The sequence below is a fragment of the Spinacia oleracea genome, chromosome 2, assembly GCF_020520425.1.
Source record: "Spinacia oleracea cultivar Varoflay chromosome 2, BTI_SOV_V1, whole genome shotgun sequence".
Lineage (NCBI taxonomy): Eukaryota > Viridiplantae > Streptophyta > Magnoliopsida > Caryophyllales > Amaranthaceae > Spinacia > Spinacia oleracea.
Window position 1 is genome coordinate 112,815,259 of NC_079488.1, and position 15,909 is coordinate 112,831,167.

Genomic DNA, 15,909 nt, shown 5'->3' on the forward strand with positions numbered 1-15,909 from the left:
ATAAATTTTATTTTTATTTGTTATGTGTTATTGAGAAAAAATACGAGACACAAATTAAAAATAACGACTTAACAAAATATAATTATTTCGAATTGATCCGTTAAACATGGTGTACGTTATACAACAAATGTACAAAACACATTTCAACTTTGTTATTTTCAACATTTTTTCACTTTGATTCACCACGAAAAAAATTTGAGTTGTTTATCAATCTTTTTAATATCCGACTATCTCTTCCATGATATTTATCCTTCAAAGATGTTGGTATTTGGAAGAACCTCCCCAAGCTCAATAAAAGGAGGGAAAAAGTCATCAAAGTCGTAACAAAAAAAATCGATAATCGTGCCAATAAAGACAGAAAGTTGACAAAGGTTATTTTGCAACTCGAGTCATCTAATTGATTAAAAGAGTAACTCTCTCTAATGTTAGAAACTGAACAAATAATGGAAGACCCTCAAATATCAACAAAAAAAATATCAAAATATACATTAAATGTTTTCCACTAAAATTACTTTTTATTTTCCAACTACAAACACTAAAAAAAACATGTCTGATCTATATTATTCATTAAAAAATTAATAGATTGTTTATGTTCTTTGTTATCTTTGAGTCTTTGATACCAATATATTATTTACAAAAGGTCTTGCGTGCACAAGGTGCACAATAAATTTATTGTACACCAATATAACTTTTATTCATTTTCTTGTAACTTTAACCTAGTTTTGATTAACTTTTATATTAGTAAAAAAAAGTTGATAGATAAACATTTTAAATGGTTATATGATTAATTTTATACATTATTAGTGATTTTGAAGAAATAAGTTTTATTAAAATGAAAAAAAAAAAATACTATAAATAGATAACTTTTACATATATAAGCTTTACTTTTAAGCATTTTGAGTTAACTTTTACTCTAGTGTATAATATTTATTGTACAACCCTTGTAAATAAGAATTTGTGTATTATTTATTAGATGAGTGGATGAATGCTAATTTTAAACTTTACCTTTTTAATTTGTGTAATGACTGATTTAAAGACCTATTCAGAATTTCAGATCATCGTTAATTTTTTTATTTTGTTATCTTAAGGCTTGTCATTTATTAATTTGACATTTGATTTCATTGTTTCTCATGTAACCTTAATGTCCCTTTATCCCTGTGACCCTCCAATATTTTGTTAGTCTCACGTCTACACTAAATTTACAAGTTTTATGCATTTACCCGTAAATAAAAAAAAGTTAATGAAAACACAATAATCACCAACTAATTTACAAGTTAGATGCATGTACCTGTAAAATAAAAAAGAAATTAATAAAAGCACAATAAATCAACTAATTTACATTAAATGTTTGTATACTCCTTGATTCTTTATTAAATACTAGTTTTATATGCACGCGATGCGTGCGAGATTACATATTATCTCTATTCTATAATATAATAATAATACTACATATCCCTCTTATTTCGTATCACCTCTAATGCGCCCTTATTATAAAATAAACTTTCTCTTTCTGATTTGTGTATTTTGATTATGAACGACTCGAGGTATGGCTACCATCGAAAAGAAAGAAAAATTAACAGTGAGATTAAATGTGATCAACCAATATATAACAAAATGAACCATATAGAATTTTTACGTTCTTTTTGTTTGACAACCAAATACGAAGTACAATTTAGAAGCTCTCACAATACCAAATGGGGATTGTAAAATAAAATTGTGTAAAATCATGCATGGAGCTTTAATTTTTCGAATATTTGTCTTACGACCCTTTTCAATTTAAATTTGACAGATAGATTATATGTATATTTTGTATATTATTCTCTATATCATATTTAGCCACATATATTATTGGACGATATTCCTTGATTGATGAGAATGACATAAGTCAACATATATACAACTAATCTACGTAATTAATTATAGGCTATAACTTAGGTAACGGCTAATCACCTATCTAATTACATGAGATACGAAAGGATTACAAATTCTGACATATTTACATTAATGGTTATATTTATGGGGTATTTTCATTAATAGTTATGCTTAAATAACATAGAGGGTAGTTTAGTAAAATCTTTTGGGACACCAAAAACATGATTACGAAAATAACCATCCTCTCTTGGCTTATGATCCCTTATTAGATATGATCTCATGTGGTAACAGAAAATTTAATTGGATTCTATAAGCACTGTAATCAAGAAGTACATAGTTTATTTACACATGAATATTGTTTTCTTTAGAAAAAAAATAAAGGATTTATTTTGTGGTTTTTGGCCAGATAAAATTTGGTTGATGGTTTACCGCCAAAAAATCTACCAATGGTGCAATTGCCGGCTCCACCTCCTATTTTCCCAACCCAAAAATTTCACTAGATCTAATCCAATAGTTCTGGTTGGTTTTGTATGTTGAGACTATTTACACCAATTGTATGTGTATCAACCAATTGCAATGAGTTATTGGCTTCGTGGTTAATTTATATTACGCTTGTGGTTCATTCGCACAAAAAAAGTACTCCGTATGTGTATCACCTTCCCAATGATAGCACTTGGCTCATCGCATTAAATAAAATAATCATTATTACCAAATAGTTAATCAAGATAAGTGAACACGAGTACACAACCACAATTAACAAATTGTTAAAAAAGAATGTACATTCCAGCGACATGTAAAAGAGATAATTTTTCTGTATTATATTAATATTACTTTTGCAAAGATAACATATAAAAATAAATACCTCAATTGGATAACATGTGCTGTTAAAAGTGGATATCGCGTGTTCAAATCTTATGCAAACCCTTTATCACATTTTTTAAATGAAGTGGATTAATAACGATATTGATTTATGAATTGAGTAAGAGCGCCATGTACATCTATGATCTTGGATTCCATTACAAACGTGGTAATAAAATCCATCAAAAGGATAAAATGGTCAAACATGTCAAAACGTGGTAATAAATTCCCTCAGAGGGTAAAATGGTCAAACATGTCAAAATTATCTCTCTCTCTCACAATTTCACACAACAAATGACAAAAGCTCGAAAATCAAGACCCCCACAAACACCTCTGTCTTGCACAACTGTTGTCCCCTTCTTCTCCACTTTACACTTTTATCAGTCTTCTCCATTTCTCCTTCCACAAACCCTCAAAACCCTCGAATTCTCTGTTCCCATTTCAAATTTCTTACCGTTAACTGCATCTTCTTCAACCTCACAAAAAACCCAGAAAAATCTGTCAAAACCCAGAAAGTTTCTGCTCAAGTTAACAAACACCCACCAAATAAACCAAACTTTTTACTTTCTGGGTTTTCCTCACTCAAATTTGAACCAAAAAAAGATGCCAAACTCAAACCCCACTTCAAATCAACTCCTTTTCACACTATTCATCCTAACAATCATCTCAATTCCATCAATTATCACCTCAAAATCAACCATTGAACCCTGCTCAAACTCAGACTCCTGCAATGCAATGCTAGGTTACACTCTCTACACAGACCTCAAAGTTTCCGAAGTTGCTTCCCTCTTCGGAATCGACCCAATCTCTCTCCTAACAGCAAACTCAGTCGACATTTCAATCCCAGATGTCGAAAACCACATTTTACCCTCACAACTATTCCTCAGAATCCCAATTAGTTGCTCCTGTGTTGATGGAATCAGAAAATCAGTCTCTACCCATTACAAAACCAGGCCTTCTGATTCAATAACCTCGATTTCTGACACCATTTATGGGGGTTTAGTTTCTGCTGATCAGCTTAAAGAAGCTAACTCCATTACTGATTCTTCTGTTCTTGATGTTGGACAGAGTTTGGTTGTGCCTTTGCCTTGTACTTGTTTTAATAATACTGATAACTCTTTGCCTGCTATCTATTTGTCATATGTTGTTCAGCCTGTTGATACATTGGTTGGTATTGCGGCGATGTATCGGAATACTATTACTGATTTGATGAATGTTAATGCTATGGGAAGTACTGCTATTTTTCCTGGGGATATACTTTCTGTGCCATTGTCTGGTGAGAATACTGTCTTGGTTTTCTTTTTTGTTTATGTTTTTGTTGTTGGGAAATGCTTAATTCAGTTCATAATAAGAAGTATTACAATGTAAAAATAGTTAGCAGTAGGTAAGCATTAATAATACTGGTTGAAACTTGACTTTGTTATGAATTGCAATCTTAATGCATAATACTATATTAGGAAATATATTTGTTATGCATTTTGCAATGAAATTGGTTGTTAATGAGGACTTGATGCGCGTATGGTGCACCTTAAGAACACAAGCACATAGGTAACAAAACATTTCCTTTCATGAAAAGAACATGAATATTTGTATTATTTATACATTTAATACAAAGCGAAATAATATATGGCATGTACTTTTTATCACAATGTCATGTTCTTTTGCATGTGCACATATGTTCTTTTGGGTGCACCATGCTCACCGTGTCCACAGTCCACGAATTGGGACTTGATGCTCAGTGTATAGAAAGTTAAACTAACTGAAAAAAGGTCTACATTACGATATTCTCGATTGGATTGAGTCTCTAATGTTTATGATAATCTAAGTGCTTATTAGTAGGAAAAGTGTGTTGCTAGAACGCTTTGTACTATGCACTTTAGCAAGGCTATGTCGAGGAGTAGAATTGTAGCACTCTACTACCTTTGTCTGAAAAATACGAGCATTTGGACAAGGTCGTATTAACTTTTTAGTATTCCGAGTGTCATCAAATAGTCAGAAACACTGTAGACATACTAAGAATTCAGTCAGTTAAGTCTAGTCAAAACTGCATTGTTATTTTGAAGTGATGAATTATATTATGTTTATATTTGGCACTATTGTTAGGTGTAATGACCTATGATGTTACCTTGAGTTTATAAAGTGATATACTCTGTATAATGTTGTATGCATGCTTGTAGTTCGAAACAATTTTTTTGGCTTAAATGACTTACATTTGAAACAAAGGGAGCGATTCATTAGTTCATTACACACCTTTGGATTTTAGTAGGTCAATGTGGTTATTTCATTATACATGTATCTGGGTTTCAATGTTGTGCTTGCTTAATTGGTACATTACTTTGGTGATTGAGTGAATGAGTGCCTGCAATCTACATGTTGTCAATTAAAAGTGTATTCAAACAAGCAATGAGGTTTCTACATGTTGAATTCCTTACTATATCTAATCAATGGCATGATGGATAAGTTTCTAATTTTGTCATTTCCCTGCAGCGTGCGCATCGAACTTTCCGAGTTCTGCTTCTGATTATGGCTTGATTGTTCCAAATGGAAGTTATGCAATCTCAGCAAGTCACTGTGTACAGTGCAGTTGCGGCCCAGGGAGCCGCAAGTAAGTACTCCCTCCGTTCCTAAATAAGTGTCTTGTATTCCTAATCGTGCGTTCCTATTTAAGTGTTCGGTTTCTATTTTAGACATACACTTATCCCACTTTTCCATAAATCATGACTAGGCTTCTTACACATTCTACACTTTTCCCACTTTTCCATCTCCGCATCCACTTTTTATTTGCATTTTATCAATAAACAATCATCTACTTTATCCCCATCCCCATAAAAACACTCACAATCATTGTTTTTCTTACACACTTTTCACATTTCTTAATACCATGTTTTCCATAAAATGAGACACTTATTTAGGAACGAAGGGAGTAACTAATACTATTATAGATGCTTCACATTTCTTCTTCTTTGAAGGCATTGTCTTATTTGTAGATTAACTTCATTTCAACACGGTGTGGTTGTGTTTACAGTCTGTATTGCATGCCAGCATCATTGGCAGTATCTTGTTCAAGTATGCAATGCGCTGGTAGCAACCTTATGCTTGGGAATTCTACTATTCAACAAAGCAGTGCTGGTTGCAATGTGACTTCTTGTAATTACAATGGTTACGCAAATGGCACGATTCTTACAACGTATGTTAATATGTTTGTTTATTAGCTGTCATATTTCCTTCTTTTTTCTTGAGTGTGTGATTTATGGTTGAAAGTTCTCTGGATGAAATATTTTATTGGTGCTCTTCAGGTTGTCAACATCCCTTCAACCTCGCTGCCCAGGTAAAACCTTGAACTAATGCCACAAGTTTGAATTGTATATGTATGCCGATTGTTGGATGTTTATGCATGGGTTACATACTTACATCTTGTATCCAGTTTAATGCTTCTGTAACTTCCTGATTAATTTGCTTTTTTTAAGGATGATTAAGTTTTTTTTTTCCGCGTTATGAGTTTGCATTGCTTGAGTCATTGTGCTGTTAGTCTCTGGAAATCTGAGTGGTATTCTAAAAAACTATGCTGCCCGTAGGCATTCAAAAGATACGGTATGAGGTCTGATAATGCAATAATTTATAAGTTGCGTTGATTTCTGAGGTTCCATACATCCACATCAACAAGAAGAGTCTGAAATCCATAAGGAACAGCCATAAACGTAATGTGCATAGGGAAAAACTTTCGTATCATGAAAAATCTAGTACTAGTACCATACTCATAATTAGATATATTAAATAATTAGAAAGCGGGGTAGAAAAGTTACTAAAAATTGAAGTGTGACTCCTAATAAAATACGGCCGGAAATGGTAGGTGTGACTCCTGAAAAAATACGGAGGGAGTATTACATCAACATATTTAACAAAGGCAGTTTGCCGTCACACACAAAAAAAAAAAAAACAAAGGCAGTTGGATACTTGAATGTAAATATGGTCGTGGGCCGGGTCGGGCACACTGCCATGGCCTGAACTGGCCCGCCGCACTATGCCCACTTTGCATTTGGATGGGCCGTGCCGAGTCGGAAATGTAAAAAATAGGGCCAGGTCCAAGGTCCCTCGTGTCGGGCCGTCGTGCCTAAGCCTAATTTTACTAAATTTAACGTGCTTTGTCGTGCTGGGTGGGTCGGGTCGTGCTGTGCTTTGTCATGCTTTTTCCAAAAAAATGCAACCCAGGCCCGGCTCACGAATTTGTACCCGTGCTTTTTTCGTGCCCGTGCTAGGCGGTTATTTTTTCGTATCGTGATGGGTTAGGCCTCGGCCAGCCCATCCCACAGCCATCTTTACTTAGATGTAATGCAGTAATGATCAGAAATAATTCTAGGTTACTCCTTTTTTCAAGTGGCCATGCATTACATACCCAAGTTTTCTACTTTCACAATTTGTATCATTGATACACTTATTGACTCTGATCTGTTCAAATCTTGAAACATTACAGGCCCTCAGCAATTCCCTGCAGTAACTCCACCTCCAACTACAGCTACCCGTGACTCCATTTACGCCCCGGCATCCGCTCCATCACCATCACCCTTACACGCAGGAGGAACTATGATACCCGGATCCGGAACCGCGGGCTTGCCCCCGTTAGGTTCGCTTCCAGGAAGCGGGCCCGTTGCAAGCTTCGGGGGTTCCACCTCAGCTTCCTCTTTGGTAAACCCATTTGCTGCCGCCTCCCACGTCACGGTTGCTTTATGTGTGCTCCTCGTGGCTCGCCAAGGGTTCTAATGTTCTGGTCAGGTTGGACTTGTTTGTTGTATCTATGTGACCTAATTTTAAACAATTACTAATTCTTGGATGCTTAATTGGTGAGTTTTTTTTTGGGTATTATTAGTAGAGAATTTGGTTAAACTCATCATGTAATGTGATCTTTGTTCAATGACAAAACTGGGTTTCTGCAATTGGCTGTTGTTTTCTCCTTTCTTGATATAACTTCCTGAACTTGTGGAGAGTTCTGAATGACCAGAAGCTGGATATAAGAATTACTCCGTATGTTATTCCATATTCATTTTAGTGTTACCGGTAGTAACTTATGTGTTCCTTTAAACAAGTTAGGTCATTTTCTTTTGAACTGAACTAAACTGAACAGAACAATGGAATGCTCATGAACTGAAAAATAAGCCATGAAATTGAAATGAAGCAAAAAAGTCAGGGCCTTAAAGTACCTTCACCTACACCATATCCTAGTTTTAACTTTTAAGTCGTTATTACTTTAAGTGAAACGTAGCGAGCTTGAAGTTATATCAAGGTACTATCATGCGTGCTATGTCAACTCGAAAACTCACTAGGTGAGAAGAAGTGACCACAAGTGAGGCAACTTTGTATATTATGGGTGGATTTGCTGGATTATTTAATGTTTTTTTAATAAATTAGTGTGAGACGGTTTCACCTAAGACTTTCTCGTCATAAATGTTTTGAAAAGACGCGAACTAATGGAGGTGGGGAGATAGGGTGACAATGCAAATATTGTATTTCCTTTCTCCCCTATCTTTTATAAGTGGCGAAGTATCAAAGGTCTCCCAACTTGATGCGAAAGAGTGTATTGTGGATGATTTCGCTTAATTTTTTTAACGTCTCTTAATAAATTAGTGTGAGACAGTCTCATCCAAGACTTTTTCTTTATAAATATAGTCCATTCGCATTCTAATTCTTACCTCATGCAAGGACAAGGGACATGGTTGTAAATAAGTCAACAACAAAAGAATGTTAAAAGGTAAAAAACAAAAGAAAAAATAGTGGCTTCGCCCGGGCTCGAACCGGGGACCTTCAGTGTGTTAGACTGACGTGATAACCAACTACACCACGAAACCAACTGATGCTTATTAGTTGAGTTTAACACATATAACCTATACCTTAATAAGTAGGAGAAAGTCAACGTTTTTGTAGGGGGAAAGAGTAGTCAATTTTTGAAGAACACCAATTGATTTTTTATATAATGTTAACATTTGGTGTAAATTTAACAGCATTAACATAGGTAAATATAATTAGAGGAGCATTTATTCAGGTAAGTCTTCTTAATTATGTATTGCTTCTTGTTACCATCCACCTCATCGCAATAACTTTTCTACTCGCATGTACAACTGGTTGTACCTTGTGCATAGTACAATTAAATATTTCTTTGCCTACATGAATATATCTTTTCATCTTACCAAACAACTATCGATCCCTTCATTTTCGAAATAATGTTTACACTTTTTTTTATGTCTGTGATGCACTAATTAGTACCCTTATTTTGAGACAAAGATAGTAATTATCATGGAGAAATAAAATTGATTGAGATTTTATTCTCTTCATCTCATTCTTATTGCTTCTTAGAACATACCAAATAAATTCAGACTCGACTAGAAAAAGCAAAATCTACTCACAGAAAACATTCAAACCAGACCAGGTTAAACTATACCAGAAAAAATCAGATCAGACCAGAAAGTAGAAAAATCTTACTGTACTAGGCAAGACCATGAAAAATCAGAACAAGCCAGTTAAAAAACTAGTAAAATCAGAACAGATCAGGTGTAGAGAACAAAACCGGCGTGTACAAGTACTGTACATAAAAATAAAGCTCCTTAACCAAAAGTTATTATGATTCGAATTGGCCCAACTCGAATCCGAACCCGTGTACAGAGTACTTATTATGACTCGAATTGGTCCAACCCAAATCCTAACCCGAACCGAACGATCTCATTACCACCTATATTACGTCATGCCCCACCCAGCTAAAACGACATAGAGTACGAGTACGTATAAAATTAACAAGAGAGTGAAGTAAGCAAAAACAAACAACGTCAGAAAAGATAGTCGTCACTCCCGCCGGCAATGGCTCCGATTGCTTCCAAGCTCTACACTGGTACTTTCTCTCTCCTCATTCAATTCAAATCTCCCCTAAATTGATGAACCCTAACAATCAAAATCCCCAAAGTCCAACCTTTATTTTTTGCTTTTTCTTGTTAATTTTGCAGACGATGTGAGTTTGGTGGTACTATTACTCGACACAAATCCTTATTTCTGGACTTCTTCATCTTCATCTTCTCTCTCCTTCTCCCACTTTATCTCTCACGTAAAACCCTAAACCCTACTTTTCAATTTTCTCTCAATTTTCTTCACCGTGCGCATTCATCTTTGAATTGTTGTCTTTTCTTGCAGGTTCTCTCGTTCGTCAATTCGATTCTGTTGCTCAATCAGTTGAACCAAGTGGTGATCATTGCAACAGGTCATAATACCTGCGGTTATATTTATGATTCGTCGTTGTCGTCGGTTTCTTCATCGATTTCTGCCAATGAGAGCTCCGGTGATGCTAAAATGCCGGCTTTTTGCTCCGAAGTTCTCAAGAGTTTGGAGGATTTTGTGAAAAATGATGAGAGTTTGAGCTCTGTTGATGCTGGTAATGGCGTGGGTTCCTCCCTTTTATCGGGTTCCTTGTCCATGGCTCTTTGTTGTATCCTTTGATTTGTTTTTTTTTTGGGGGGTTTCGTTGTTTTGGTTGTTTAAGAGGTTAATTTGATTGGACATTGTTGTTTTAGTTTGAATTGATTCCTGAAATATAGATGTTCAACGTGTTTTTCGTACCGGGCCGCTTCATCCTCAGCCAAGAGTGAGTTTCCTGATTGTCTTTTGTTTTAGTGTTTCTTGTTGGTATCGACAAGCATTGTTTGTATCAAATTGCCTCAATTTACATGAACAATTGGTGGATTTTGTGATACTTGCTAAAATTTTGGCTAAAATCAAATTTGGAAAGTAGTTTTACATGCTTTATAACTGTTGTTAGATGTTAAGCATCCTTCCTATACTGCTATGTTATTTGAAGCATTTATGGCATTCCAAAGCATCTGCATTCATCCATCCCCTCTGGCAATAAAAGTGTAAAATTTGGACACTACTAGTTTGTGGTTTTGGATGTGGCCTTTATTTTGTGTCAAATGAAGAACACAATCATTTTACTTTTAACTCGAGCAAGAATTGTTTGAGTAATTTAGTAATTTCAGTGTTCTAATGGCAGATATTATGCCTGCATGGATCCCCTGATGGACCCGAGCAGTATGTTCTCTTCTTCTTTTGTTCTTCGTAATTTTTTCAAGTTAACATTGATCTTTGAGTTTTTCCTTCATTTGCCTTTCCTCAGATATGTTGCTGTGATGAATTCCATCTTTTCAGCTCAGCGCTCCATGGTACATCATATGTTTACTCTAATAGATCAATTTTTGGAAAAAAACTAGGAAGCTGAATTATATCATATTCTAGTTGTTTCTCTGCCACAATAGTGCTTGCTTTGATGCCCAAACTCCAAGTATGGGCAGAACGGATGAATCAAAACGAATAGCAGGAAGATATAATTCAGTATTATGCATTTAGTAGCACCGTAGCACGTAGCATAATACACAACCATTACAGAGTACTTTATTTTTATCTTGAAGTCCGTTTGCTGATTTGGTAGATTGCAGGGGCAACCTCTGCTCTATAGTAAATGCTTCATTTGGTTACTTTGGACTTGGGAGAAAATTTAGCATAAGAGTATGACATAGGTAGTTTGTTTCAGAATAGTATTATCGTGTCTAAATTATTTAATATCTGTTGATGCAGATAGTAATGGTTTGTAAGTAGTAGTCTTAGATTCCCTCTAGAAATCATAGTAGGTGGGACCTAGATATATAGGAGTCCTTTGGGAGGGTTTCAGAGGACTGTATAGTGTATACTAAGAGAGTAGGGGATGGTTCCGTGTTGTTATATGGTACAACCGTACAAGTGAGCTGAATAGTATCAAATGGCTGAAATGGTAATGGAATACTACGAGAGATAGTTATATATATGGGGGCAGACAAGTAATGCGATGGACATTGGCATGAGACTCTCGTAACAAGTTATGTATGACCATCTATACTCCATACCAAACTGGCTGTCAATTTGAAGATTGAACTGAACTTTCTATTACTACTTTGATGTAAAAGAGGGAGGGATATTTCCTCTTTAATACTCCCTCCGTTCCTAAATAAGTGTCTTGTTTGGAGGAATTCACAGTAATTAAGAAAAGCGAAAAGTGTGTAAGAAAAACAGTAATTGAGAGTGCTTTTTTAGGGATTGGATTTGGGGATGGAAAAGTGGAAAAAGTGTAGAATGTTTAAGAAAAAACAATCATGATTTATGGAAAAGTGGAAAAAGTGTATGTCCAAAAATAGAAACATAACACTTGTTAGGGAACGCCGGAAATATAATTCAAAGACACTTATTTAGGAACGGAGGGAGTAGCAATTTCAAGTTTTGGTTGATGCTCCTACCCCCATCCCAACCCAAAGGGAGGCACATTTTATAGTAATCTACTGTCTTGGTTGCTAACTTTGAATTTGATTCAATTGTTTATATACATGTAGGTCCCCGTCGATTCTTGTGTTATAGGAGCACAACATTCTGCCTTCTTGCAGCAGGTAATGCATACTGCTATTTTTCAATTATGTTGAGTTTTAATTAATCCATTAAATTCTCTTAAATTCGATTGCATTTGTTATGCAGGCGTCCTATATAACCGGTGGGGTCTATTTGAAACCTCAGTATCTAGATGGACTATTCCAATATCTTTCTGTAAGTTTTTTATTTTTATTTATTTTTTATTTATCAACAATTCGCTCACTATCTTAACCCCTCTTGAGTCTTGATATACCATTATGCTTATTGTATGCAGACTGTATTTGCTACTGATTTGCACTCAAGAAAGTTTATACAGCTTCCAAAACCTGTAGGAGTTGATTTTCGAGCCTCGTAAGTTAATCATTCCATTGCATTTGCTCAAAATCTGTAGACTTTGCTATTTTCTCGTTTGTGCTACATGATTCTTCCTATATACCTGTAGCTAAACAGTCCTTTGCATCTTCTCAATTTTATGTTCTAATCTCAGCTATACAAATTTTCCAGGTGCTTCTGTCACAAAAACACGATAGATATGGGTTACATATGTTCAGTTTGCTTGTCAATATTCTGTATGCCCCACAAAAAATGTTCTACGTGTGGGTAAGTAACATTTCTCTCAGCAACTAAATTTAACTTTTTCTATTGTCAAAAATAAAATTTAACTTTTTCTGCAATATTTTGAACGAGTGAAGCTACCACCTTTTGTTGATCTTTGATCTCTGTATAGAATTCTGATCTTAACAAACCTAGTATGGTTAAAGGATCATGCTTTGCAGTTGTATAAGCAGTTTAGTTTGTTTTCACTGCACGCTCACATACGTTGCCGGGAATGAGTCTTTTTTGTTTTGATTTTGACTTATTTTTTGGTTTCTTGTCAATCATCCACTTGCCCTGCCCAACATCAGAAAGGAGTCAAGGACCACGTAATTATTAACTGAATAATTCCTTTACCTTTTATAGAGCTTGTCATGTGGGGGGTACGGGGTTGGTGCAGGAAAAGATAAATACTTCGTAGATAATCACATTAGTAATTGGCATATTCGAAAAGACGCTGCATTTACACTCTTGGGACTAAGGGTGCGTTTTATTCACCTGATTTTCACTTATTTTTGTTGAACTTATCTTAGCTGAACTTAATTGAACTTATTAAAACTTATCAGAACTTTATTTTAGTTATAAATTGTACTTGGTCAACCCTTATTTTTCTGAACTGAACTGAACTTATCTAACTTAACTGAACTTATCTTAACTTATTTTTCCTGAAATAAGTGGAAAAGGTGAACAGAACAGAGCATGAGTTTATTCTATCAGTTTCTAGTGTCACATTCATTATATCGGTCTTTCTTTAAATTTCTGATGGCATATTTGTTCTATGTTTTGCGTTTTAATCTGAAAAAACAGGTCAGAGTATGGCCAAGCTCAATCAGATGCATCAACACTATCAGGTCAGAAGAGAAAAGAGCCATCATGATACATGTTTCCCTGCTCAACTTTGTATTCAGCGCAAGTGACGGTAATCTAATGACACATATCAATATATCATACTACTCCGTAGTTTTTAGCCTGTGCATTGCACGGGTTTTCTTACTTGAAAAAAATGGACAATGAAATACAAAAATGTTGAAACAACGGTGAAGAATGAATATGAAGTTTGATGAAAATTATTCAATTCAAATTGAAATGTGAAACTATGAATGATTAGGAAAAAAAAATGAAAATACGAGGAGAGGAGAGGAGAGGAAAAACTTCGATTTTTTGTCAAGGGAAAAAAGTAGGAATTAAAAGGGAGAGGACACATGGCATCTTGATATGCAAATGATTATGTTTTAAAATATTAGTATATACTTCGTATTACCTTAAGGAGCTAGATCAATTCATCAACGCATACATTAGATTTCTTTATCTCCTGTTCAATCAATCTAATGTTAATTCCAAATTAATTTGCAGGGTTTTATACTTTTGTGGCTCGATGAAGCTTGTTTATGAGAGGCCAAAAACCCCAAATGGTGTGCAATTCTTTCATTACTGGTATAAAACAAGCGTGAGATGATACCGAGGCCACTACACAGGTTTCTGATGCTACAATTTCTTCTAGGTTAGGCCTAGTTGGTTAGATTATGTTTTCCCCCTTCAATTCTTTTGGTGACAAACTATATTTCTTTTTAGCATTGTATATTTTGTGTTAGCATCAGATAAATCAGTTGATTGTTCTGATTTTTGAAGAGTTTGATAATAACAGCACGCGTTGCTGTTCTTTGGAAAACCACTTATCTCTTTTTATACCGTGTATTACCTAAACACGTATGCACTATATTCGTGTATATGTAAAAGATTTATACCCTTTTATAATAGAAGAAAAGACAGGCATGAAGGAATTATACATCTGAACAACCATATTGCTGGATAAATGTGGTCCATGTGCATAAATAGAATCTATTGTCCCACCATGTTATTTTTAAGGATAACCTACACCATCCCATCACTATACAACATTCCATCCATGGATGAAAACCACCTCCACCACCCCCTCCTCTCTTTGGCAACCCATGCAAACACCACAACAACCACCTCCACCGCCACTGGCGTTGTGAGTCAAACACCAAACGACACCTCATCCAACTTCGGTCTACCTATACGCCTCCTTGTTGTCCTCTTATTCGGGTTCATATCCATATGGGCAAACCATGAGGCATCAAAAGGATTTCCGATCACAGTCGTCAACAACATCAAGGACACACCAGCAGGTGACAAGTTCACTCTCTTCTACATCTCCAACGATGAAGCTATCCGGTTAGTTCAAAGTTCGTCTTCTTTTGCTGCCAATGTTCTTTTTACTGGCACACCTGAGAAGAAGCTCATTGACCAGGTTGATGTCCATTTAGTCAGCCATAATCTAACCAATGTTGATCATACAGTTGCTGTCAAGTTTTTAGGGCAAAAGAGGAAGTTTGTACTTTCTATAAACCCTAATGTAATGGACTTTGTTGATTTTAAGTACAGGATTAGAAAGGAAATTCAGAGAGGTATGGCAGAAATATTGCTTCTTAGTCAGCAAATTAGAGCTCCAGAGACCTTGCTTGATGGAATGGTTGAATATGTAAGCGATTTGGCCGGTTTTTCCGGTGGGTTTTCGGGTCCAAACCCGGTGTTTAAGTTGAGGGATTTCAGTGAGAAGTGTTGGGAAGACAAGGATCCAAGAATAGTGGCTAAGTTTTTGGAATTCTGTGTGAAAAAAAGTGAAGGATTTGTTGGGAGATTGAACCAGGAAATTAAGAGAGATGGTTGGTCTGAGAAAATGATGGGTGAAGTACTTGGAAAGCCAGCCATACATTTTTGTCTAGAGTTTCATGATTCCATGATTAAAGAATGAGAATTTCTTGACCTTCTTTTTTCATTCATTACTTTATTATTGTGGAGAAATTAAGTTGATCTCAATGACTGGATAAATTTCCCAATCAAATGACAATTTTGTAAATAAATGGCTAGAAAATCATAGATAGTATTCAATCCGTTCCTAAATAAGTATCATGTATTATAAATCGGACATTTTGTCATGTTTTTATTTTTGTACATACACTTTTCTCACTTTTCCATAAATTAGGATTGTTTTTTACTTATACTTCCCCACTTTTCCATCCCCACGTCCATTTTATCAATGAACAATTATCTATTTTATCATCTTGCTCATAAAAACCCTCACAATCATTGTTTTTCTTACACACTTTTTAGTTTTCTTAATAACTACTTCTGTATGTT

At 35.1% G+C, this 15,909-nt stretch overlaps 3 protein-coding genes and 1 non-coding gene across 5 annotated transcripts; 3 read left to right on the forward strand and 1 right to left on the reverse strand.

Moving 5' to 3' along the window:
* The first annotated feature begins 3,049 nt into the window (after positions 1–3,049).
* LOC110798447 (lysM domain-containing GPI-anchored protein 1) lies at positions 3,050–7,661 on the forward strand. Its single transcript, XM_022003648.2, has 5 exons — positions 3,050–4,006; positions 5,218–5,335; positions 5,756–5,917; positions 6,027–6,058; positions 7,202–7,661. Exons 1-5 carry the CDS (start codon positions 3,334–3,336, stop codon positions 7,486–7,488), a joined length of 1,272 nt encoding a protein of 423 aa, XP_021859340.1. The 5' UTR covers positions 3,050–3,333; the 3' UTR covers positions 7,489–7,661.
* An 835-nt stretch (positions 7,662–8,496) lies between these two features.
* On the reverse strand, positions 8,497–8,570 carry TRNAV-AAC (transfer RNA valine (anticodon AAC)). Its single transcript has one exon. It is a non-coding gene; the product is annotated as a tRNA-Val (tRNA).
* Positions 8,571–9,489: 919 nt separating this feature from the next.
* LOC110798364 (general transcription and DNA repair factor IIH subunit TFB4) lies at positions 9,490–15,750 on the forward strand. 2 transcript variants are annotated; one of them, XM_022003566.2, is made up of 12 exons: positions 9,490–9,604; positions 9,717–9,814; positions 9,901–10,192; positions 10,302–10,348; positions 10,754–10,791; positions 10,877–10,922; positions 12,120–12,173; positions 12,259–12,327; positions 12,428–12,504; positions 12,658–12,753; positions 13,555–13,666; positions 14,101–15,750. In XM_022003566.2, the coding sequence occupies exons 1-11, from the start codon at positions 9,574–9,576 to the stop codon at positions 13,622–13,624; spliced, it is 918 nt and encodes a 305-aa protein (XP_021859258.1). In that variant the 5' UTR covers positions 9,490–9,573; the 3' UTR covers positions 13,625–13,666; positions 14,101–15,750. The 2 variants fall into 2 exon arrangements, with proteins under 2 accessions (XP_021859258.1, XP_056693877.1); XM_056837899.1 differs by having other exon boundaries at positions 13,555–13,598.
* Positions 14,561–15,750, forward strand: LOC110798287 (uncharacterized). The gene has a single exon (XM_022003494.2). The coding sequence runs from the start codon at positions 14,561–14,563 to the stop codon at positions 15,521–15,523; it is 963 nt and encodes a 320-aa protein (XP_021859186.1). The 3' UTR covers positions 15,524–15,750.
* Positions 15,751–15,909: the final 159 nt, after the last annotated feature.